We start from the raw sequence: 25,134 nt of genomic DNA on the forward strand, positions 1-25,134 counted from the left end.
ATTATTGCTTTTTGTTATTTGTTTTTAATCTTGTCTGTGTAATAAATCTGATGTTTATGTACTGATATTTTGTATACAAATTGACCGGATGTAATCATAGTCGAATATTTAATTGGTGTTTAACTATAACTCCAAGCATGTGATATCGTTACAGCTGGCGATTTTCCCGCCAGCGAGTGTTAAGGGCAGGACTAGATGATGCGTTTTGACCCAACATGTCGCAATGCGGCTAAACGCATGCGACGTGTCGGATGGTTTAGTGAAAACGGAAGTGAAGGAGAATCTCACGTAAACAACTCATCATCTAGTCCTACCCTCAAAAGACATGGTTTAAATTGTATTTGGCACTTTGAGAAAGGCTGAGGAGTCAGCCGAAACGTCAGTCTGTTGCTAAATAAATTACGTTATTTTTTAAGACCTGTGAAGGGCTGATCTTCTTTGCAAGTATATATATATATGTGGTCTTGAGAAAGGTCTTAGGAAAAGACTGAAACATTGACCTCTTTACCATGTGATAAATAAAAGTTAAAAGTACATTTCTAGGAATTTATTGTATGCAACTTTGCACAGTAGCACCTGGGTGCCTCTATAATCCACACCCCATTCATGGCTGACACTTTGAGATCACCTACCTTTGAGTGACTTGACACACATAGAATATTAAGAAAACAATTAGGTGTTTGGGCAACCAAGATATCCACATAATAAGGCCACATAAATGTAGGGAAAAGGTCTTTTTATTTAAGAAACCATCTCTGGCAGAACCTTTTCATGCTCAAAGGGCGTTTAATCATAGGCCATAGATTAGTGTTAAAGAATTGCACACAGAGAGAGGGGGCTGGTAGGCCCAAAAACATCTAAGCAATTATACTTCCCTTGAAAAAAAGCACCCATTAATATAAAGAAATATCTTAATTAAGGATAAAGTTTCATTTAACTACTTATATTACTGACCCATGTGCTGTTTTATGCCATTACCTGTACCATTGTGGCTTTTAATTTCTCTTTTACCACCCACACATCTGAAAAACTTTAATCTTCGTTTTCTCTTTGCAATAATTACCCACTTTTCCCTTGAAGAGGAATGAGAATGTGTTCATGTGTGTTTGCAGCAACTCTTTCTTTATCCATTTACATCTTATAGCAAGGCTGTCTGGCCTGCCACCCTCTGGCAACTAATCATCCATCTCCATAAGTTACACAGTGAAAGGCTTTATTCTGAATAAGGAGACTTGATAAAGGCCATTAGAGTTGCAAAGAAATATTACATACCAATTCACTTTTATTGTATCTGTAAAGGCAGTACTAATAGATTTAGACTTTGCCCAAGCAACGATTGTCTTTTTAATGGCCACTCACAAGCTTTCTTACCACTTGCTCCTTACGGTCTCCTTACGGTCTCCTATTGTCTTATAATATAATTATGAGAAATGAAACCCAGTTAACTTAACTGTGGGAGTATTGTGTGATCCTTAAAGTTGATGACTGGTCATTCAAACTCTGCAGTAAAGGCCCCCATACACAGGCCAATAAAAGCTGCTGACAGGCCGAATCAGCAGTTTATTGGCCCGTGTGATATCTGGCCGAAAGTCGGGCAGATGCCAATCGGGCAGGGTAAAAAATCCCGTCAGATTGAGGCCACATCTTTTTGTTGGTGCGGTCCCTCGATCCAACCGCCCGTATGGCCTCCATTCTGATCCGATTGTTGGGCCCTGCTTTCACTGTCCCATAAAGGCTACTGCTCTAGCCTTGCTTTTTTGGACTAAAACTAAGTCTAAATGACTGGAATATCCTTTGTGCTGACCACAGTCCAGCTCAACATCACAGAGCACCAGAGGACTTCCTTAATTAACAGAATAATGGGAACCAAAGAGAGAAAGTGTCAGTTAAGAAGAACATGGAGTAGGAATATGCATAACACACATAATCCATAAAGGTGTTCGTCAAGGTGGAAATAGGTGGAAATGGTCACCAGCAGTGACTTTAAACAGCCTAGATACAATACAAGGTGACTGTAGCTCAGAAGCTGCTAAAAGAGAAGCTCAGCATCAATTGGTAAAGAAAAAAGAACAACATAAAAGTGTATCCACCATAATGTAATAAAGGGTACAATATTTGCCTAGAAGCAGCAACCCATAGCAACCAATAAGATGTTTACTTATGAACAGGTGGCCAGGAAATTCTACATGCTGATTGGTTACTATAGGCCATAAGAAATGTTACAAACATTGCACTTTATATTACATAACCCCCTACAGAGTTTGAGATAGTGCTAACACATTCTATGTCCATGCATAAGGACTTAATGACATCAAATATATAGACCAACCATGCATAATGAGGGTCCTACCTGCAAGGGCCTACACTATAAAGAAAATTGTCACGTGTCTGCTAAAAATGACCCCTGATGCAAATATTTTTAAAAGGGGAGAAAGTACAAAAGAATAGGATAAGGTAGGTATCTTTTCCAGAAAAGGTAGCAACCCTGTTCTAAAGAGGTAGGCATAAGTTAAAGTGATGATAAGGAAAAGTATAATAGGATAATAAGCCCTGGACAAAGTTATAGATCATCTAGCTGATGTGTGAAGGCTGCTGTGTTCCTAGACATTTAGAATTGGTAAGAATAAAAATGGAAGTGTATAGGCTTGGCTGAAGGCATGGGGTTTGAATGAAAATGTGGAACTCTGTAAAGTAGGAGAATGTCTGATGGGTTAAACTCCATAGGTAAGAACTTGCTCTGGTTAAGTCATGTTACTGTAAGGGTGCATGTGAGAAGGTTACCAGAGAAGAAAATAGTTTGCCAAAATAGAATTGAGTATCTGTATCTGTATAGTAATAACAATGAAACACGCCTTTCAAAATACAGAACCTGCAGAACCAATGTCACCAAACTATAAGATTGGGCCTTGCCAAAATAAAGGCCCATGAAATCATGAGTTCCACCTGAGTTTCAAACACCAGCCCTTATCCGAAATTCTGGTTTGCCGTTGTCTACATAAAAGAAGCATGCAAGATATTTCTGTTGAAAGCTTATTTTATTCTTCACTTCACAGTGGATGCAGTTCCCAGTGACCACTGTAAAGCACTTCAAATAAAATGCAGGTATTACAAAAAATGTGTCTTTGAAAGTGCATACTGAGAATTGTAGCCATCCAGTTGCAGGGTTTATAATACAACAGAACAACACGCCAAAAGCAACAGAACAATAAATATACTTTGGCACAAATAAATGACATATGGCACTAAAGAAAACATGAAACGTCCACACTCGACACATTGCTTTAAATGATAACAAGAACTTACAGTGCTCAGTGGGGGGATTAATCCTGCCATATAAAACCCCAAGTGCAAAGGCAATTTTTGGCATTTGAAGGATGCTGAAAGTTGCATTAAAAGCCATCTTGTTCTTTCCATGCCTATTCTGTCTCATTGTGTGGTTAAAAAAGAGTCATCGAAAAGCTAGAACTCTTCAAAACATACTTTCTGTTGGCTTATTAAAATCAGTGGTAGGGCCATAACAACATTACCAAAACAAAGAGTAACCTAAGCAAAGCTCATTTTATATACAAAAAGCAGAGGATAAAACACGCCCAAGTCAACAAATTATACATATGTAAAGAATGATATGATTTCATGTCTAGAGCCCAAGGGACTAAAAAAATAAACCCATTAATGGATTAAAAAAAAAAAAGTTATCTGGTGTTTAACCATAGACCCATGTGAATAATGAGTGTACATAGGGCATTGTGTGGCTGTGATCCATCTTTGATATCCTGGTTATATCCATATTGGGCAGAATCACACAATATCAGCAGATGGAGATGGTGAGATCTCTGTTGAACGTGATCCCTGTCCTCTAGTGTATATTCCTTAATGTCCTACGTAACAAATGCATATCTTTCCCCTTGTGCATGAAACTGACGTGGATGTGGAGATCCAGAAGTGATCGCAGGGTATCTGATGCAATATTCATTATGCTGGGAACCATACCATGCTGTGATCTAATATGTGCAGGTCTTCCATAGACATCAGACAGAAAATGGCAGCATAGCTATGAATTAAGCAGCACGGCTCTCTGTAAACATGGTGCTCTTGATATGCATGGAATACCTAGGGGGTAAAGCGTTGGCTGAGAATCCATAACCCACCAACACAAAGGATCCTGCTCAAGGTACAAAGAATTGCTTGGGGCGTTTTTTCTTGACGAATCCTTTGTTTTCGTACCCATCATTAAAAAAAAATCATGATAATAAAAAAAGATGTTGTGCTGGGAAAAGGGCAGGCACGGCAGTTACGTAATAAAGTCTCTCCATTCTTTGAATGGGAAGTCTGCAAGGCACAAGAGTTAGGCTGTGATCATTCAGGGCCAAACACATTGTCAAGGTGACCACAAAAGGATCCTTTTCAATGGACATAGAGCAAGCTGACCCTGCTGAGCCTGAGCTTGAGTTCCAAGAAAAAAAAAATCCTATTCAGCCAGCCTTGTCTCAAAAGAATGCCAAAAGGAACATCAGGACGACGTTAATGAAGATGAGAAAAAGCAAAATGACAAAGACCACCACACGCTGGGTTTCAGGGTCCATGTTACACCGCAGGATGGCATGAAGAACATTCCATTTTTGTTTGGCTCGCTCCGATCTCCTCGCCATGTCTAGGCAAAAAACGGCTGCTGTCAGGCAGCAACCACCCTCTCTCTCTCTCTCTCTCTCTGCTTCTCAGAGATTCCTGTCCGTTGTAACAATAGAGCTATGGGGCAGCTGTCAGAAGAATCAATCTGCTCAGCTGCACTTCTTCCACACACTGCACATGTGCCCCACTTCTCTGCCTTTCTGCTCTTTCCACCATTTCATTCCTGAGCTTTATATATCCCTTAGGAGCTCTGCAGCAAATGACTCTGCAATCCTATTTAATGAAGAAAGCCCCGGTGCTTCCCAGCCAGAGCAGGATCATGGAGGTATTTAATTCCTCATCCAACAAGAGCCTTACATTCTCCAACAGCACTTGCTAAAGGGAGTTATTGGCTTCTCCACTGGCCAATCAGGCGTGTGCAGAATACAGCAGGGCTTTCAAGGGTTTGATATTCAGATGCAAGTCTGCTTTGCATAAATGCAGATCTTATAGCAAATGCAAACAAGCCAAATCCCTCAAACAAACACACACGGATCATAGGGCAAAAGGCAGATCCCTACTTTTTTTTTTTTAAAGGGACCACGCACCATCTTGTAAAATGGAAAATCCTTAGTAGTGCATATAGCCCTACAATATGGTATCTAGGATAATAGCACAATTATAGAAGGATGGGGGGGGGAACAAAGTGGAGCACAACAGCAATGGATTTGAACAACCTGGTCCATCATCTGTGCCTTTTTTCTTATGACAAATTAAGGCATTATATTTCCAAGTTAATACGAAGCCTAAAATTTACCAAAAATATCCAATTCAGTAGCATTACACTGTGCACTTGTATCATTCATATAAATTTATAATTTACAGACCAAATAAATCCAATATTTGTGTTTGTCATAGAAAACCATGTACAGTCATGGGATATAACCTGAATGCCTCTTCAGCGCTGATGATGCAGGAAGGCTGAGGCCCCAACCTCAGTGCAAAACAAATAAATTAATTATGGCAGTCCAACACGAGACTCCTTTGACAGCTGCATGCCATTTTTGTGCCCTAAACTGCACCTCGACAAATTGCCACATGTCTTTGTGTTCCATAATAAGGCACTGAGATAGTAGTGTTAACTTTTTTAAATTTAATTGGGGGCTCTCTTTCTTTCAAAACACTCATGCAAGACCTGCCCCCTTTATTTTCAACATGGAAGCCCTCCTTGTTAGCTGATTAAATGTGGGTATAATTATGGAAAGCAGGGGTGTAACTACAGAGGAAGCAAACCCTGCAGCTGCGGAGCCTAGGAGGTATAGGGGCCCCTGAGGCCCTAATTCATAAACAATTTAAATTAATATTGGTAAAACAGGTCATCTTCTAGACATTTTGGGAGCCTGAAAAATAAGTCAGTCATATCTAGTTATATCACTGATGGAAAGAAATGAGTTAAAGAGCTCCATACATTTCTTTAAACTACATCATAATTAAAAAATTGTATATCTAATAATTGTGCAACTGCATAGATATAGTGGGAGACCACAGATATAAACAACAACTCTAATAGGGGACACATTTAATTTACAGAATGGAACAGGCTGCAGGGAGATACTAGGATGCAATGGGCCTTGTAATTAACACCCACCATTGGGCAGATGATAATTACTGACCTAGATTCACCTACAAAATCCCCCCCCCCTCCATATGCAGCTGCTCTGCAAAATGCACAAAACAATGTGCAATGAAATTCCAATATGCTGGCAAAGTGCTTGTATTCCTAACAAGCTTTCTCTTTAGTATCAAACCATGGGACAACTGCATACAAAAGAAATGCCACTGGCACTGGACCCAGAAAAAACATTGCTCCCTCTCTCCTGATCACAGCCACAAGTTGAAGAAGGAGGTAAAACATATGCAGCGAGGCAATGGGCAACCTTTTGGTTGCAGCTCTGCTGGTCCCCCATACCTGTCCCCTAGGCTCTTACACCCAGGCATTTTGGGCTGGGCTCCCCTGTTTTCCATTTCAATCAGTTCAACCGCAAGGGAGAGCAGGCCCAGACACAGGTAATTCTTCCTCATGGTGCCGTCCTCATGATGATGCAAGTAAGCGCCAAACACAGATGAAACGCAGCATGTTGCCTCTGTGTAAGAGCCCTTACTTGTGCATCATTCAGACATGCAAGTCAGGGATAGGGATGTAGCGAACGTCGGAAAAAAAGTTCGCGAACATATTCGCGAACTTGCGCAAAAACGCGAGCGGTTCGCGAACGGTTCGCGAACCCCATAGACTTCAATGGGAAGGCGAACTTTAACATCTAGAAAAGACATTTCTGGCCAGAAAAATGATTTTAAAGTTGTTTAAAGGGTGCAACGACCTGGACAGTGGCATGCCAGAGGGGGATCAAGGGCAAAAATGTATCTGAAAAATCTGCCTGTGTGTGCTTGGAAGAGATAGTGTAGGGGGAGAGCTGTTAGTGATTTCAGAGACAGATGATAGTAAGTTTGCTGGCTAGTAATCTGCTTGATACTGCTCTGTATTGGAGGGACAGAAGTCTGCAGGGATTTGAGGGACATTTTAGCTTAGGTAGCTTTGCTGGCTAGTAATCTACTGTTCTCTTTAAACAACTGCCATACGTTGACCTTGTAGGCATTGTTTGCCCAGTTTTTTTGGACGCAGCCACTGAAGCACAGTTGCCAGAAAAAATATGCCATATAAATGCTGAAAATAGTCATTTTTCGCCATACGTTGACCTTGTAGACATTGTTTGCCCAGTTTTTTTGGACGCAGCCACTGAAGCACAGTTGCCAGAAAAATTATGCCATATAAATGCTGAAAATATAAATTTTTTTGGTTGCAGCCACTGAAGCACAGAGGCCAGAAAAATTATGCCATATAAATGCAGAAAATATGCATTTTTTTGGATGCAGCCACTGAAGCACAGTTGCCAGAAAAAATATGCCATATAAATGCTGAAAATAGTCATTTTTTGCCATACGTTGACCTTGTAGACATTGTTTGCCCAGTTTTTTTGGTTGCAGCCACTGAAGCACAGAGGCCAGAAAAAATTAAACCAGTAGGGTTTGCACCCTAGTTTGTAACGGTGGCGGAGGGAGGAGGAGGACGCTAAAGGACAGCTGTGTGTGGAGTCATGAGGCTTGAAGAGAAGGACAGCTGCATAGAAGTCAGAACAAGTCTTCCGGCGTGCAGTAACCCTCCGAGATCCACCCCTCATTCATTTTAATAAAGGTCAGGTAATCGACACTTTTGTGACCTAGGCGAGTTCTCTTCTCAGTTACAATCCCTCCTGCTGCACTGAAGGTCCTTTCTGAGAGCACACTTGAGGCTGGGCAAGACAAGAGGTTCATGGCAAATTGTGACAGCTCTGGCCACAGATCAAGCCTGCGCACCCAGTAGTCCAGGGGTTCATCGCTCCTCAGAGTGTCGATATCTGCAGTTAATGCCAGGTAGTCCGCTACCTGCCGGTCGAGGCGTTCTTTGAGGGTGGATCCAGAAGGGTTGTGGCGCTGCCTTGGACAGAAAAACATTTGCATGTCTGACGTTACAGACTGGCCAAAGGGCTTTGTCCTTGCAGGTGTGCTCGTGGCAGGATTACTGGCACCTCTGCCCCTGGAATGTTGATGAGTTCCTGAAGTGACATCACCCTTAAAAGCATTGTACAACATGTTTTGCAGGCTGGTTTGTAAATGCCGCATCTTTTCGGACTTGTGGTATGTTGGTAACATTTCTGACACTTTATGCTTGTACCGAGGGTCTAGTAGCGTTGCGACCCAGTACAGGTCCTTCTCCTTAAGCCTCTTGATACGGGGGTCCTTCAACAGGCATGACAGCATGAAAGACCCCATTCTCACAAGGTTGGATGCAGAGCTATCCATCTCCGCTTCCTCATTATCAAGCACTGCATCATCCACGGTCCTCCTCCCCCCAGCCACGTACAAGACCAGGGGTCCCCAAAAGGTCACCACTAGCCCCCTGGGAAGCCTGCTCCTGTTGGTCCTCCTCCTCCTCCTCCACAAAGCCACCTTCCTCCTCTGACTCCACTTCTGGCACCTCTCCCTGCGTTGCAGCAGGTGCCTGGGTTCGTTCTGGTGATTCCGACCAGAAATCGTGCGCTTCCAGCTCCTCGTCACGCTGGTCTACAGCCTCATCTGTCACTCGTCGCACGGCACGCTCCAGGAAGAAAGCGAAGGGTATTAGGTCGCTGATGGTGCCTTCGGTGCGACTGACCATATTTGTCACCTCTTCAAAAGGTCGCATGAGCCTGCAGGCATCGCGCATAAGCACCCAGTAACGGGGGAAAAAAATCCCCAGCTGTGCAGATCCAGTCCTACCACCCAGTTCAAAAAGGTACTCGTTGACGGCCCTTTGTTGTTGCAGCAGACGTTCCAACATAAGGAGCGTTGAATTCCAGCGAGTCTGGCTGTCAGAAATCAAACGCCTGACTGGCATGTTGTAGCGCTGCTGAATGTCAGCAAGGCGTGCCATGGCTGTGTAGGAACGTCTGAAATGGGCCGACACCTTTCTGGACTGGGTGAGAACGTCCTGGAATCCTGGGTACTTGGAGACAAAACGTTGGACTATTAAATTTAACACATGTGCCATGCAGGGCACATGTGTTAAATTGCCTAGTCTCAACGCTGCCAACAGATTGCTTCCATTGTCACACACCACTTTTCCGATCTGCAGTTGGTGTGGGGTCAGCCACCGATCGGCCTGTGACTGCAGAGATGACAGGAGTACAGATCCGGTATGGTTTTTGCTTTCCAGGCACGTCATCCCCAAGACAGCGTGACAACGGCGTACCTGGCACGTCGAATAGCCTAGGGGGAGCTGGGGGTGCACAGGTGTGGAGGAGGAGAAGGAGGACCCAGCAGCAGAGTAAGAAGAAGAAGAAGACGAGGTAGAGAGCGATGGAGGAGTAGAGGTGGTGGCAGAACCGCGTGCAATCCGTGGCGGTGACACCAACTCCACTGTTGTTGTTGAGCTACCCATTCCCTGCTTCCCAGCCATTACCAAGTTCACCCAGTGGGCAGTGTAGGTGACATACCTGCCCTGACCATGCTTGGAGGACCATGCGTCAGTAGTCATATGGAGCTTTGGCCCAACACTAAGTGACAGAGATGCGGTAACTTGGCTCTGCACATGTTGGTACAGGTGTGGTATTCCCTTTTAGAAAAAAATTGCGGCTGGGTACCTTCCACTGCGGTGTCCCAATTGCTACAAATTTGCGGAAGGCCTCAGAGTCCACCAGCTGGTATGGTAAAAAGCTGGCGGGCTAAGAGTGCAGACAAGCCAGCTGTCAGACGCCGGGCAAGGGGTGACAGTCAGACATTGGCTTCTTACGCTCAAACATGGCCTTCACAGAAACTTGGCTGGTGGCAGATGACTGGGAATGGGAACAGGTGGTCAAGGTGGAAGGCGGAGTGGAGGTGGTTCAGACGGGTCAAGGAGAGCAGAGGTAGAGCAGTAAGATGCTGGACCAGAAGGAGTGTGGCTTTTAGTTTGCCTGTTGCCTTTGAGGTGTTGCTCCCAAAGTGCTTTGTGCTTGCCGCTCATGTGCCTTCGCATAGAAGTTGTACCTATGTGGCTGTTGGGCTTACCAAGGCTCAGTTTCTGACTGCACTCATTGCAAATTACAATGCTTTTGTCAGAGGCACACACATTAAAAAAATCCCACACTGCTGACTTTTTGGAAGTGTGCGATCTGGCGGTAACAGTAGAAGTTGGCGGAGTTGGCGGTATTGGCGGCAATGGCGGGTGCGTTGGCCGGCTGAACACAGGTGCCGATACATGTTGTTGCCCTGCTGATCCCTGCGGGCTGTCCTCCCTGCTTCTTCTAAGTCTTATTCTCCTACTGCCTCTCTGACTCTCCGTCTCTCCATCTGAACTACCCTCCTCTTGCTCTCTTCTACTAGGCACCCACAAAACATCAATCTCCTCATCATCATTCTCCTCAGATGCATCAATTTCTTCTGACACATCACAGAAGGAAGCAGCAGCGGGGACCTCCTCCTCATCACTCATTATGTCCATCTCTATCGTGTTCTCTGCCAGAATTAAATCTGGTGTAAGGTCCTCATCTCCTTCATCTTCTTCTGGCAATAATGGTTGCGCATTACTCAGTTCAAGAAACTCATTGGAAAATAACTCCTCTGACCCCAGTGAAGAAGGGGCACCGGTGGTGGAGGAAGTGTTACGTGGGGTGGCCATAGCAGTGGAGGATGAGGAGGATGTTGTGGTAAAGTTAGAAACGGTAGAGGATGGGGTGTGCTGTGTAAGCCAGTCAAACTACCTCTTCAGCATTTTGGGAGTTCAGGGTCATTGGCTTTTTAAAACTGGGCAATTTGCTAGGGCCACAGGATTGCATAGCAGCACGGCCCCTAGCACGGCCTCTGCGTGGCGGCCTGCCTTTGCCTGGCATTATTTTTAAAAAAACAACAACAACAACAAAAACTCAGTTGGTTTTTCTGGAAACGATAATACACACAGCTAGATGGCGGGTTGAAGAAAACACTGTGCAAATAATGCCTACAAAGTCAACGTATACACTACTACAGCGGTGGATACGGATTACGTAAAATATATGAATGCTGCTTGAAAAAAAGTAACTCAAGTGGTTTTTCTAGAGACGATAATATTATCAATATTTAGACAAAATGTGAACAAGGTCACACAGCTCGATGGCAGGTTGAAGAAAACAGTGTGCAAATAATGCCTACAAGGTCAACGTATACACTACTACAGCGGTGGATACGGATTACGTAAAATATATGAATGCTGCTTGAAAAAAAGTAACTCAAGTGGTTTTTCTAGAGACGATAATATTATCAATATTTAGACAAAATGTGAACAAGCTCACACAGCTCGATGGCGGGTTGAAGAAAACAGTGTGCAAATAATGCCTACAAGGTCAACGTATACACTACTACAGCGGTGGATACGGATTACGTAAAATATATGAATGCTGCTTGAAAAAAGTGACTCCGGTGTTTTTTCTGGAGACGGTAATATTATGGATATTTAGACAGAATGGGAACAAGGTCACACAGCTCGATGGCGGGTTGAAGAAAACAGTGTGCAAATAATGCCTACAAGGCCAACGTATACACTACTACAGCGGTGGATACGGATTACGTAAAATATATGAATGCTGCTTGAAAAAAGTGACTCCGGTGTTTTTTCTGGAGACGGTAATATTATGGATATTTAGACAGAATGGGAACAAGGTCACACAGCTCGATGGCGGGTTGAAGAAAACAGTGTGCAAATAATGCCTACAAGGCCAACGTATACACTACTACAGCGGTGGATACGGATTACGTAAAATATATGAATGCTGCTTGAAAAAAGTGACTCCGGTGTTTTTTCTGGAGACGGTAATATTATGGATATTTAGACAGAATGGGAACAAGGTCACACAGCTCGATGGCGGGTTGAAGAAAACAGTGTGCAAATAATGCCTACAAGGCCAACGTATACACTACTACAGCGGTGGATACGGATTACGTAAAATATATGAATGCTGCTTGAAAAAAGTGACTCCGGTGTTTTTTCTGGAGACGGTAATATTATGGATATTTAGACAGAATGGGAACAAGGTCACACAGCTCGATGGCGGGTTGAAGAAAACAGTGTGCAAATAATGCCTACAAGGCCAACGTATACACTACTACAGCGGTGGATACGGATTACGTAAAATATATGAATGCTGCTTGAAAAAAGTGACTCCGGTGTTTTTCTGGAGACGGTAATATTATGGATATTTAGACAGAATGGGAACAAGGTCACACAGCTCGATGGCGGGTTGAAGAAAACAGTGTGCAAATAATGCCTACAAGGCCAACGTATACACTACTACAGCGGTGGATACGGATTACGTAAAATATATTATGGCTGCTTGAAAAAAGTGACTCCGGTGTTTTTTCTGGAGACGGTAATATTATGGATATTTAGACAGAATGTGAACAAGGTCACACAGCTCGATGGCGGGTTGAAGAAAACAGTGTGCAAATAATGCCTACAGGGCAAATAATGCCTAAAAGGTCAACTTATACACTACTACAGCGGTAGTAAAATAAAAAAAAGTAAAATAAAAAAAAAATGAATATTAAAAAAAAAAATTAAAGTTGGTGCTGCTGAACTACTAGGAGCAGCAGATTAGCACACCAGTCCCACTCCCCAACACTGCTAGACTAATAGCACTGGGCTCTTATAGTAGTAGTAGTAGTAGTAGTAGTAAAACAACAAAAAATAAATAAAAGCAGTCCTTACAAGGACTACTGTTATTGCAGCAGTCAGCAGATGAGATCAGAAGCAGGACAGCTGCCCACTGCAGCTACATACAGAGCACTGCAGTAGAAGGTAGATTACTAGCCAGCAAAGCTACCTAAGCTTAAATGTCCCTCAAACCCCTGCAGACTTCTGTCCCTCCAATAACAGAGCAGTATCAAAACGATTACTAGCCAGCAAACTTTCAACTGTCCCTGAAATCACTAACAGGCAGCAGCTCTCTCCCTACACTATCTCTTCAGCACACACAGGCAGAGTGAAAAAACGCTGCAGGGCTTCGGTTTTTATAGGGAAGGGGAGTGGTCCAGGGGAGAGCTTCCTGATTGGCTGCCATGTACCTGCTGGTCTGGGGTGAGAGGGCAAAAAAAAGCGCCAACAATGGCGAACCCAAAATGGCGAACGTCGCGCGACGTTCGCGAACTTCCGGCGAGCGCGAACACCCGATGTTCGCGCGAACAAGTTCGCCGGCGAACAGTTCGCGACATCTCTAGTCAGGGAGCAACAGAGGCCGTAGGCCCAATGGGACTCTGTCCTTATCACTTGTGGATTGGGGGGAAAAAAAATCTATTTTCATTTTAAGTGATTTCAATTGGTTTTCCTGTTTAGTCCTATTCATTGTTGGATCTCATGTAAAAATGTAATCCACAATTGATTTGCAACACCATGGGCTATATTACATGGCTTTCCCCTACTGCCCTCTTGCCTTCACAGCACCCATGGGTGCTGCTGGAGACTGCACTGCCTCTTTTTGTTTTAAGTCCTGCAACTCTTAATCATGACTGTGGTGTTTATACAAATGGCCTGTAGATGTCACTGTGCTCAAGACTTATACTGTGCATACTTCCTGTCAGCTTAAAAGTGAAAGTGAAAGTTACTGTTGTGTAATGGCTGCCTGAGCCTGCTAATAAAGCACTGTTATACTCTACTCATCCTCGGCTGCCCAAAACATAACAGATTGATGACGAGATGGCTCTTCTACCTCTGCAGCAGCCTTCACCTTTTCTTCCAAACCCTGGTGAGCCTACCATACCTTTTACTGCTTGGATCCGTATGTTTGAAAATTACATTATTGCTGCTGACCAAGGGGAGATTTCTGCTGCTAGAAAGCGTGCTTTACTTATTCACTGCCTGGGAGCAGAGGGACAGAGTATATTCTATACATTACCATTAGCTGATGAGACTTATGAAACTGCTCTTACTGCTATAAAGAACTTTTTCGTGCCAACAGTAAATGTGGTTGCTGAAAGATATAAACTCCGCCAACGTGGACAACGTAATGGCGAATCCACAGAACAATTTGTAGCAACTTTGAGAGAGCTGGTTGTTACCTGTGAGTTTGGGAATCTAACAGATGAAATGTTAAGAGAGAGAGAGAGAGACTGCTCCTAGAGCAGGATTTAACCTTTGCAAATGCTATTTCAGTTGCTAGCCAAATTGAAACCGCAGTGGCAGAGGCTAAAACTCTCAGTCAGGGAACTGCTGGGAATGTACAGATTGTGAATTCAACACTGTGGCCTAATAATGCACAGTCACAGGCAAAATACAGTGCTAAGGAAAGGGATTCACCTACACTGAAAAATCGTGCAGCAAATAGAAATAGAAAATACTGCTTTTGCTGTAGTTCAACACAACACACTGCAAATCATGTTAAATGTCCTGCAAAAGCTAAACGGTGCCGCAAATGCACAAAAGTAGGACATTTTTCTAAGATCTGCCGTAGTTCTGCTAAAGATGTTCATGAAGTCACTACTACAAATGTCACAGTATTAAGTGTGGATAAAGCTGATACATTTATTCCAGACAAGTTTATATGCACTCTCAGTGTCAATACTGTTTCTGCTGACAAGGGACACTGCATTAACATGATGCTTGATACAGGTTCAGCTGTTTCTATACTACCAAAGGATATTTTCTTTAAATACTTTGCAAAAGATCCGCTTGTTGCACCTGCCTTGAAACTGGTCAGTTAATTAAAGGATCCAATACCTGTGCTTGGTTGCTTGCCAGTGACTGTACAATTTGAATCAAATACTGCAAAATCTGAAATTTACATTGTGAATAAGGGTACTGCTATACTTGGAAGGGATCTCTTTGCTGCATTAAACCTACAATTAGTTGATGGTCTCATTACTACAGCACCAGTGCCGGCCACCCAGCCAGTGTCTAAAATTTCACCACAAAGCAACACTTCATTGGGTTGTGCAAAGAACTTTGTACACAAAGTTAAGTTGAGACCAGATGTAAAACCAGTACCATTTCCTGATTCAGCATGGGAAAAACTTGCTATTGATATTGTCGGTCCTTTTACAGATGCTCCTATAGACTGTAGATTTGCTATAACCTTGATGGACTATTACAGTAAATGGACCGAAATTGCATTTGTTTCTCATATAAAATCAGCTACAGTAATAACATTTCTGTTTACAGTCTTCAGTAGAGAAGGTAATCCAAAGAAGTTAATATCAGACAACGGACCAGAGTTTGTCTCATATGAGTTTGAATCCTTTCTGAGAGAGAGGAATATTGTGCATAGGAAATCTTCAATGTATTACTCACAAGCAAATGAAGAAATCAAGCGATTCAACAGAAGTCTGAAAGAAGCACTACAGACAGCAAATCTTACTGGGAAATCTTGGAAAGTATTTACAATAGAGTTCCTACATTACTACAGAGCAACGTGCCATGCAACAACCCAATCATCTCCTGCTGAATTATTACATGGCAGACAGATGCGCACTAAGTTACATGTTGCAGACATCAAGCTTCCACAAAATACTATGCCTACAAAATAGTCTACTGCTGACATTGTGACATTGTGAAACATTAACAAGCCAAATGCAAGGCAAGGCTTACAGAACAGAAAACGTGGTGCCAGAGAAGTACACTTTCAGCCTGGATCTTTAGTCAGAATTAAGAAACCAGGAATACTGAAACAAGGACAATCTAAATTTACTACACCACTTGAAGTGTGACACCAGCGAGGACCATACATATATATCTGATGGACGCATATAGAATGCAAATCGTCTTGCTCCTGTTAGATATGACTTTGGAGAAGCTCCATTTGATGAAGGACATTTTCCTACTCCTGATGTCAACTGCAATAGGCCTGAAGAAAGCGAACCTATAAGGCGTACTGAGAGAATCAGAAAACTACCTTCATGGACCAAGGACTATGTGATGTGAATAATGTATATTATTGCTTTAAAATGCATACTGTTTAATTGTTGCTGTTTATTCTAGTTGTCCAAATACTTTCCTACTATAGGGGGAATATGTGGTGTTTATACAAATGGCCTGTAGATGTCACTGTGCTCAGACTTATACTGTGCATACTTCCTGTCAGCTTAAAAGTGAAAGTTACTGTTGTGTAATGGCTGCCTGAGCCTGTTAATAAAGCACTGTTATACTCTACTCATCCTCGGCTACCCAAAACATAACAATGACCATGGCTGAGATATGTGGAAAGCTGCCGTGTAACTAGCACATATAATAAAACACACACACCAGAGTCTAAAAATCAAGAGTTTCAGGGTTAAAACCGAAAAAGTTGCTGTGTATATTGGTTTTCTCTGCTAATCTCTGCCACAATGCAACATGCAGCCCAGAGAAGCCATGCAGTGCCTGCTGCTCACCAGAAGGTGGCACACTAAGCATCACTATAGAAAGCTTTGCATGTAGAGGCTGTAGAGAGGAAAGCACAATATATCTATTTTATCTCTGCAGATGCAATTTGTTTTCCGTAAGGCAAAATTAACAGTGTGGGGCGCAAGCATATTAGGTAAACTTACGTAAGGAGCTGACACAGTTTTCCAATTTGTGTGCTTAGCAATTCCCTGCTCCGGCAGTCACCAAGTCGAACAAACTGTCTCATTACAGCATAATGGCACACCCAGTAGCAGAAATTGCGTTTAATCAAGGGAAATGTATTTTCAACCATATATATATATATATATATATATATATATATATATATATATATATATATATATATATATATATATATAGTCCAAAAATAAAAGGAAGCACTCACGGCATAAAGGTCGTTCGAAGTCCTTTACTGAATCATATAAACATCTACGCGTTTCGGTACCTCAAGGGACCCTTGAGGTACCGAAACGCGTAGATGTTTATATGATTCAGTAAAGGACTTCTAACAACCTTTATGCCGTGAGTGCTTCCTTTTATTTTTAGACTTTATATTGAATTGGGTTAGCACCCGGCGAAATGATCGAATGGCAGAGTGCCAGAGGAGACAGTTGAGAGTTGAGAGTGTTAGAGGTAAGAGCACTGAAGGAGAGGGTGCCAGAGAAGAGAGCATTAGAGGAGAAAGTGCTAAAGAAAAAGGTGTAGAGAAAAGAGTACTAGAGAATGGCATGCTGGAGGAGAAAGTACCAGAGTGTATTGGAGGAGAGAGTGCTGAACAGAGTGTTGTAGAACAAAAAAAAGGTGAGAATGCTGGAGGGGAGAGTGTTAAAGGAGAGAATGCCAGAGGAGAGAGCATTGGAGAAGAGAGTGCTAAAGACAAAGGGGCAAATTCACTAAGCGCCGAAGCGCTGAACGCTAGCGTTAATTCGCTAGCGTTTGGCATTTTCGTTACTGCGCAAATTCACTAACGAACGCTGGCGTAGTTTCGCTAGTGTTACTTCGCACCCTTACGCCTGGCGAATTTTCGCTAGCGACGTAACTACACAAATTCACTAACTTGCGCAGTGTATTGAACGCTACCTTTTACGCTAGACTTCCTTCGCCACCTCAGACCTGGCGAAGCGCAATAGAGTAGATAGGGATTGTTTCAAAAAAAGTCTAAATTTTTTCTAAGTCCCAAAAAACGCTGGCGTGTTTTCTACATGATGGCTGATAGGCTGAAAAAGATCGAAAAAATTTTTGGGGCTCCCCTCCTTCCCCCCTACATTTCAGGACTCATGGCAACTTACCTAGACAGTGGGCACATGTGTAGGGCAAAATAAAATTTTTATTTGATGATTTGAAGGTTTTCTAGGCATTTGTAGTGCTGATACGTATTCCTCCATTGAAATTTGAATTTGGCGCCGTATGCAAATTAGCCTTCGCTAGCGTAACTTTGCTTTACATAGCGAATCAATGCTAGCGCAACTTCGCAACCTTACGCTACCCCTGAGCGCAACTTCGGATTTTAGTGAATTTGCGGAGCGCTGGCGAAACTACGCCTGGCGAAGCGCGGCGAAGTTGCGCCTGGCGAAACTACGAATGTTATTGAATTTGCCCCATAGTGTAGAAGGAGAGAGTGCCAGAGGAAAAAGTAGGAGAAACTTCCAGAGGAGAGAATGCTGGAGGGGGGAGAGTGTTAAAGGAGAGAGTGTCAGTGGGGAGAGTGTCGGGGAAAGAGTGTCGGAGTAGACAGTTCCAGAGGACATAGTGTCAGGGAAAGAGTGCCAGAGAGGATAGTGTAAAAGGAGAAAGACTCCAGAGAGAATGACAGAGGAAAGACTGTTGGAGGAGACAGAAGATATATATAGCACATAATCTGTTGATCACTGTGGCCAGACAATGACAATAAATGCCACAGGTAAGAGTTGCTAGTTTCAGGCACACCCACAAGCAGATGTGCAGTAGTTCCATATAATTATAGTGGTTGAGACACTGAGACATTGTTATGATACACCCATGTGTCAAAATCACTCAGCACTTTGCACGTGGGTGATACAAAGGCTATAGTCATCTGTACTCCACTTTTGCTTTAAATCTATCAGGCAAACCCAGGTTTATGGTGGAAACTATCTTACCTCATTTATTGCCAGCTGCTCGCCCCCTCCGACAAAGCGGTGACCGGAAACATGTAGTTCATCATAAAAATCCTCATCACTCCCCAAGTCATCAAACAGCGAAGGTCTGCTCGTCGACCCATTATTAAATACTGCAAATTTCAGATAAATAATATGGTTATCAAAACACATAATAAATATTTGCACATGTAATTGCTATCAAAAACCTCTGTTTGTCCCTTTCTATTCTCTGCTCATCCTGACTGCCTGCACTATTAAAATGCTGTCGATCTAGTTAGCGCTCTTGCAGCCAGAACTACATTTCCCACAATGCTTTGCATGAACTGTTAGCTTCCTTGTTTCAGTTGTACATGTAATTAAGCGTGGATACCACGTTCAATAGGATCTTTTGATTAATATACAATATACAGGTATGGGATCTGTTATCTGGAAAACCATTATCCAGAAAGCTCCAAATTACAGAAAGACGTTATAGACTCCATTTTATCTAAATAACCCAAAGCTGATTTTCTTTTTCTCAGTAATAATAAAACAGTACCTTGTACTTGATCCCAACTAAGATATAATTAATCCTTACTTGAAGCAAAACCAGTCTATCGGGTTTATTTAATGTTTAAATGATTTTCTAGTAGACTTAAGGCATGAAGATCCAAATTACAGAAATCCATTATCTGAAAAACTCCAGGTCCCGAGCATTCTGGATAACAGGTCCCATACCTGTATTGGAAAACTGATTAGAATTCCATTTGCTTTCATTAGGCAAAATTATATTTTTGATAATTTGGGTGGAGTTTCATGCTTGCTTTATTCTTAGCTCCAAGTTTGTACAATTTTGTTGAATGTATACATATATACAGTAAACCCCACTTTTATGGTTTTCCGGGGACCACAACAAATCAACGTAAATTCAGAGAAAATATAAAATGCGGGGAAAAAATCAAATGGTGCTTACCTACACCAGACCACAAATAATTGTGTAGTTTCTGGGAAAACATAATTTCTGGGAATGTTAAAGTGGGGTATTGCTGTACCCCTCCTAGAGCTGCTTCAGAAGGTGAAAATGACACTTGACACTTCAATATTAGAAAAACAGCCACACACAGAAAATAGAAAGTCATTGGAAAAAGTTGTTATTTCTGGTGATCTATCTGAAAACAATTAGTTACTTTAAAGTGGACCTGTCACCCAGAGACAAAAATCTGTATAATAAAAGCCCTTTTCAAATTAAACATGAAATCCAAATTTCTATTTTTTTTAAACCATTCATAGCTGTTGTAAGCTCATTTAAAAATCCCAGCTGTCAATTAAATATTGTCTGCCCCTCCTCTATGCTTTAGGCATAGAGGCGGGGCAGACAATTACTTTCAATTTCCATTCAGCACTTCCTAGATGTCACTGATCTCCCCACATTCCCCCATTCTCTTTACCATTTAATTGTGTAACCAGGGCATGGGGATGGACATCAGGTCCCCCATTCTGGTGCACAAACAAGATTCTGAGATGATACAAGGCTTGTCTTAATAACAGTGTCCACAAAATGGCTCCTGCCAGCTTGCTATAATTATGAATTCCCAGAATGAAGGAAACAAGATTTAAATAATTTATATAGTGTAATTAAAGTTCATCTTGCTTAACTAATGTGATAAAATAGGATTTTAAAATAATTTTTTTGGGTGATGGGTCCCCTTTAAAACCCAATTTTGTTTTGCCACCAATATGGATTCATGTAGCTTAGTTACCATCAAGTACAAGCTAATAGTTTATTATGTGATAAAGGAAATCCTTTTTTGAGATTAAAATGATTTGCTTAAAAATGGATTCTATGGGTAATTTCCTTCTCGTAACTCTTTCTGGATAATTGGTTTTCAGATAAGGGATTCCATAGCAATATCAAATTTTGGAAGTCAAGAAATCTACTGAACTCGCTTCGAACGTGTGGCTCAGAATAGAAGAGATAATAAGCATTTGCTCTCTTTATAACACCTGATAAGCTCAGCTTGGAAGTCAGTTAGGTGGAGATTTGGGGAGACTATGGGGCAAATTTACATAGAGTCGAATATCGAGGGTTAATTAACCCTCGATATTCGACCGCTGAATGTAAATCCTTCTACTTCGAATATCGAAGTCGAAGGATTTACCGCATTTCCTACGATCGTACGATCGAAGGAAAAATCGTTCGATCGAATGATTAAATCCTTCGAACGATTCGAAGGATTTTAATCCATCGATCGAAGGATTTTCCTTCGATCAGAAAATTTTTAGGAAGCCTATGGGGACCTTCCCCATGGGCTAACATTGGCCTCAGTAGGTTTTACTTGCCGAAGGAGGGGGTCGAAGTTTTTTTTTAAAGAGACAGTACTTCGACTATCGAATGGTCGAATAGTTGAACGATTTTTAGTTCAAATTGTTCGTTTCGAAGTGAAAGTCGTAGTCGAAGGTCGAAGTAGCCAATTCGATGGTCGAAGAAGCCAAAAAATTCGTACGAAATTCTACGTTTTTTTTATTCTATTCTTTCACTCGAACTAAGTAAATGGGCCCCCAAGTATTTGCTTTTCCAGAGACTCTTGAAACTGATGCAGTATTTTATTTCTGTTTACTGTATGTGTACCCATTTAATGAGCTAAGGGGGCCCTGACCATAGGTTGGACTTTCGACCAGAGCCTAGCTACCAGATTGCTTATAATGCAGACTGAAGAGCTGCAAAATGAAAAACTAAATAATTCAAAAACCTTTCATGATTAAAAAATGCAACACAATTACAAATTCTCTCAGAATATCACTCTCTACATCATACTAAAAGTTAAGTCAAGAGGGAACAGTCCCTTTAACGAACTAACCTGAAAGCACAAAAAAAGCAAAAACAGGTTTATTTCAAAGAGTTACAAAGACATTAGATATGTATTCAATCCATGCATTTATTAATAACTGAAAGGGTTGTTAGCCTTTTAATAAATTTTAGTATGATGTAGAGGGACAACTTGTAATTGGTTTTCATTTTTTATTATTTCCGGATTTTGAGTTATTTAGCTTTTTATTCTGCAGCTCTGCAGTTTGCTATTTCAGCAATCTGGTTGCTAGGGTTCGGATTACCCTACCAACCATGCACTAATTTTAATAAGAGACTGAGATGTGAATAGGAGGTCTGAATAGAAAAGTGAGTAATTAAAAGTAGCAATTACAATTAATTTGTAGCCTTACAGAACATTAGAACATTTTAGATGGGTTCAATGACTACTAGTAATGGGTGAATAAATTTGCGAATGGCGAACAAATTCGTGAAACTGCAGTGAAAATTCAAAAACTCCAAAAAAATTTGGATGTGCGTCAGAATAGTCGCTCGCATCAAAACCGTCACGTGTCAAGATTATTCGGACGCCCATTGACTTTAACGCCGGTGTAAAAATTGATGCAAAAATATAAAAACATTTGGACGCGCGTTTGAGTAGTTGCTTGCATCAAAACCGTCACGCGTCAACAATATTTGGACGCCTGCGTCAAAATTGACGCGAGCATCAAAATTTACGTGAAATGACACGAGCGTCAAAGTATACGCAAAATCACTCGGTCGTCAAAATTGATGCTGCAGCAAAATTTGTGTTTTGCAAATTTTCAGCCGGTTCAATTTTTTCGGCGAAACGGACAAATTGGTGACTACCCATTTGAAAGCTGGAAAGAATCAGAAGAAGGTGGCAAATAATTAAAAAAAGTAAGACCAATTGCCTGGAATTACCCATTTTGTAACATGTTTATACTTCAAGGGATCCTGTCATAGGAAAAAATGTTTTTTTTCAAAACGCATCAGTTAATAGTGCTACTCCAGCAGAATTCTGCACTAAAATCCAAAAGAGCAAACAGATTTTTTATATTCAATTTTGAAATCTGACATGGGGCTAGACATTTTGTCAATTTCCCAGCTGCACCCAGTCATGTGACTTGTGCCTGCACTTTAGGAGAGAAATGCTTTCTGGCAGGCTGCTGTTTTTCCTTCTCAATGTAACTGAATGTGTCTCAGTGGGACATGGGTTTTTACTATTGAGTGTTGTTCTTAGATCTACCAGGCAGCTGTTATCTTGTGTTAGGGAGCTGTTATCTGGTTACCTTCCCATTGTTCTTTTGTTTGGCTGCTGGGGGGAAAAAGGGAGGGGGGTAATATCACTCCAACTTGCAGTACAGCAGTAAAGAGTGATTGAAGTTTATCAGAGCACAAGTCACATGACCAGGGGCAGCTGGGAAATTGACAATATGTCTAGCCCCATGTCAGATTTCAAAATTGAATATAAAAAAATCTGTTTGCTCCTTTGAGAAATGGATTTCAGTGCAGAATTCTGCTGGAGTAGCACTATTAACTGATTCATTTTGAAAAAATTTTTTTTTTCCCATGACAGTATCCCTTTAACTGAAAGGTGAACCACCCTTAATGCTCTGTCTGTGCATGACATAGAAATAAAACCAGGCTAATAAGATCTTTGTGACTGTGTATCCAAAAAACAAAGATCAAAGAGCTCATATAGGAACAATGTGCCCCAAAATGAAATTTTAACACCCATATGCTTTTGCGTACAAAAAACAAACCCTTCATCAGACAGTAGCTAACAACTAGGGATGTAGCGAACGGCGGAAAAAATGTTTGCGAACATATTCGCAAACTTGCGTCAAAAATGCGAACGGTTCGCGGACGTCACGAACCCCATAGACTTCAATGGGAAGGCGAATTTTAAAAGCTAGAAAAGACATTTCTGCCCAGAAAAATGATTTTAAAGTTGTTTAAAGGGTGCAACGACCTGGACAGTGGCATGCCAGAGGGGGATCAAGGGCAAAAATGTATCTGAAAAATACATTGTTGACGGACACGGAATGTGAAAAAGCTCACACAGCTAGGTGGCACTTGGTTAAAGACTGGGCAAACAATGCCTGCAAGGGCAACGTATACAGTAGTGGATACGGAATATATTATTGCTGCTGTAAAAACATCACTCAGGTGATGTTTACAGACACGGAATTATTATTGTTATTTAGACAGAATGTGAAAAAGCTCACACAGCTAGGTGGCACTTGCATACCTCAAAACTGTCCCTCTTTTGACCACTCAACCCCCTGTCCCTCTTTTGTACTGGAAAGTCCCTCTTTTCTCTGCACTGAACAGCCAGAAAAAAAACAGTTTCTAACTTAATTAGCTTTTGGCAGAGAGCTCAGAACAGCTAACAGGTGCAAATAAGATACTTTGTAACAATTTTGACTCTGGTTGGTGCTGGTAGTGGTGAACTACTAGGAGGAGCAGCACACCAGTCCCTCTTTTCTCTGAACTGAACAGCCAGAAAAAAAACAGTTTCTAACTTAATTAGCTTTTGGCAGAGAGCTCAGAACAGTTAACAGGTGCAAATAAGATACTTTGTAACAATTTTGACTCTGGTTGGTGCTGGTGGTGGTGAACTACTAGGAGGAGCAGCACACCAGTCCCACTCCCCAACACAGCTAGACTAATAGCACTGGGCTCTTACAGTAGCAAAGTAAAAAAAACAAAAAAGAAAATAAAAGCAGTCCTTACAAGGACTATTGGGTTACAGGCAGCAGTCAGCAGATGAGAGATCAGAAGCAGTGCCCACAGCAGCTACATACAGAGCACTGCAGTAGAAGGTAGATTACTAGCCAGCAAAGCTACCTAACCTAAAATGTCCCTCAAATCCCTGCAGAGTTCTGTCCCTACAATACAGAGCAGTATCAAGTAGATTACTAGCCAGCAAAGTTACTATCAACTGTCCCTCAAATCACTAACAGCTCTCTCCCTACACTAGCTCTTCCAAGCACACACAGGCAGAATGAAAAAACGCTGCAGGGCTTCAGTTTATATATGGAAGGGGAGTGGTCCAGGGGGTGTGGGGGTGGTCCAGGAGGGAGAGCTTCCTGATTGGCTGCCATGTATCTGCTGGTCTGGGGTGAGAGGTCAAAAATAAGCGCCAGCTAAGGCGAACCCAAATTGGCGAACGTCGCGCGACGTTCGCGAACATTCGGCGGACGCGAACAGCCGATGTTCGCGCGAATTAGTTCGCGGGCGAACAGTCCACGACATCCCTACTAACAACAGCAGTGGTGCAACTAGATGGGAACAGATAGAGGGGACCTGGTAAGGACCCATGACCTTATTCCATCTAACAGCAAAGGTGGCCCCCAGATGATTATGCCCAGGGTTTGATTCCAGCCAGGGTACTTTCTTCTATTGCATGCAAGGCTTTCCTCCAAAAACATACAGACAGGTTCATTGGCTCATAATAAAACAGGGACTGATAGGAACGATGTATATTGTCTGTAAAGCCTTGTGGAAATGTATTGGCCCTGTATAAGTTCATAATAAAAAGATGATTTATGCAAAAAAAAAAAAAACAGAAGCTCTCGTTTTTTATTTTTAACTTCACTGTTGCTCTCCCTTAATAAATGAATTTCATGGGGTTTGGG

The 25,134-nt window shown here is 42.0% G+C and overlaps 1 protein-coding gene across 5 annotated transcripts in view; it reads right to left on the minus strand.

Moving 5' to 3' along the window:
- The window catches only part of arhgef4.S (Rho guanine nucleotide exchange factor 4 S homeolog), a 122,683-nt gene that overhangs the window by 22,035 nt on the left and 75,514 nt on the right, over positions 1-25,134 (minus strand). For all 5 annotated transcript variants that reach the window (XM_041564989.1, XM_041564990.1, XM_041564991.1 and 2 more), the window contains one exon: positions 18,685-18,815. In XM_041564989.1, the coding sequence (XP_041420923.1) occupies positions 18,685-18,815 (131 nt within the window). The remainder of the gene's footprint in view (positions 1-18,684; positions 18,816-25,134) is intronic.

This window comes from Xenopus laevis, chromosome 5S (genome assembly GCF_017654675.1).
Source record: "Xenopus laevis strain J_2021 chromosome 5S, Xenopus_laevis_v10.1, whole genome shotgun sequence".
Lineage (NCBI taxonomy): Eukaryota > Metazoa > Chordata > Amphibia > Anura > Pipidae > Xenopus > Xenopus laevis.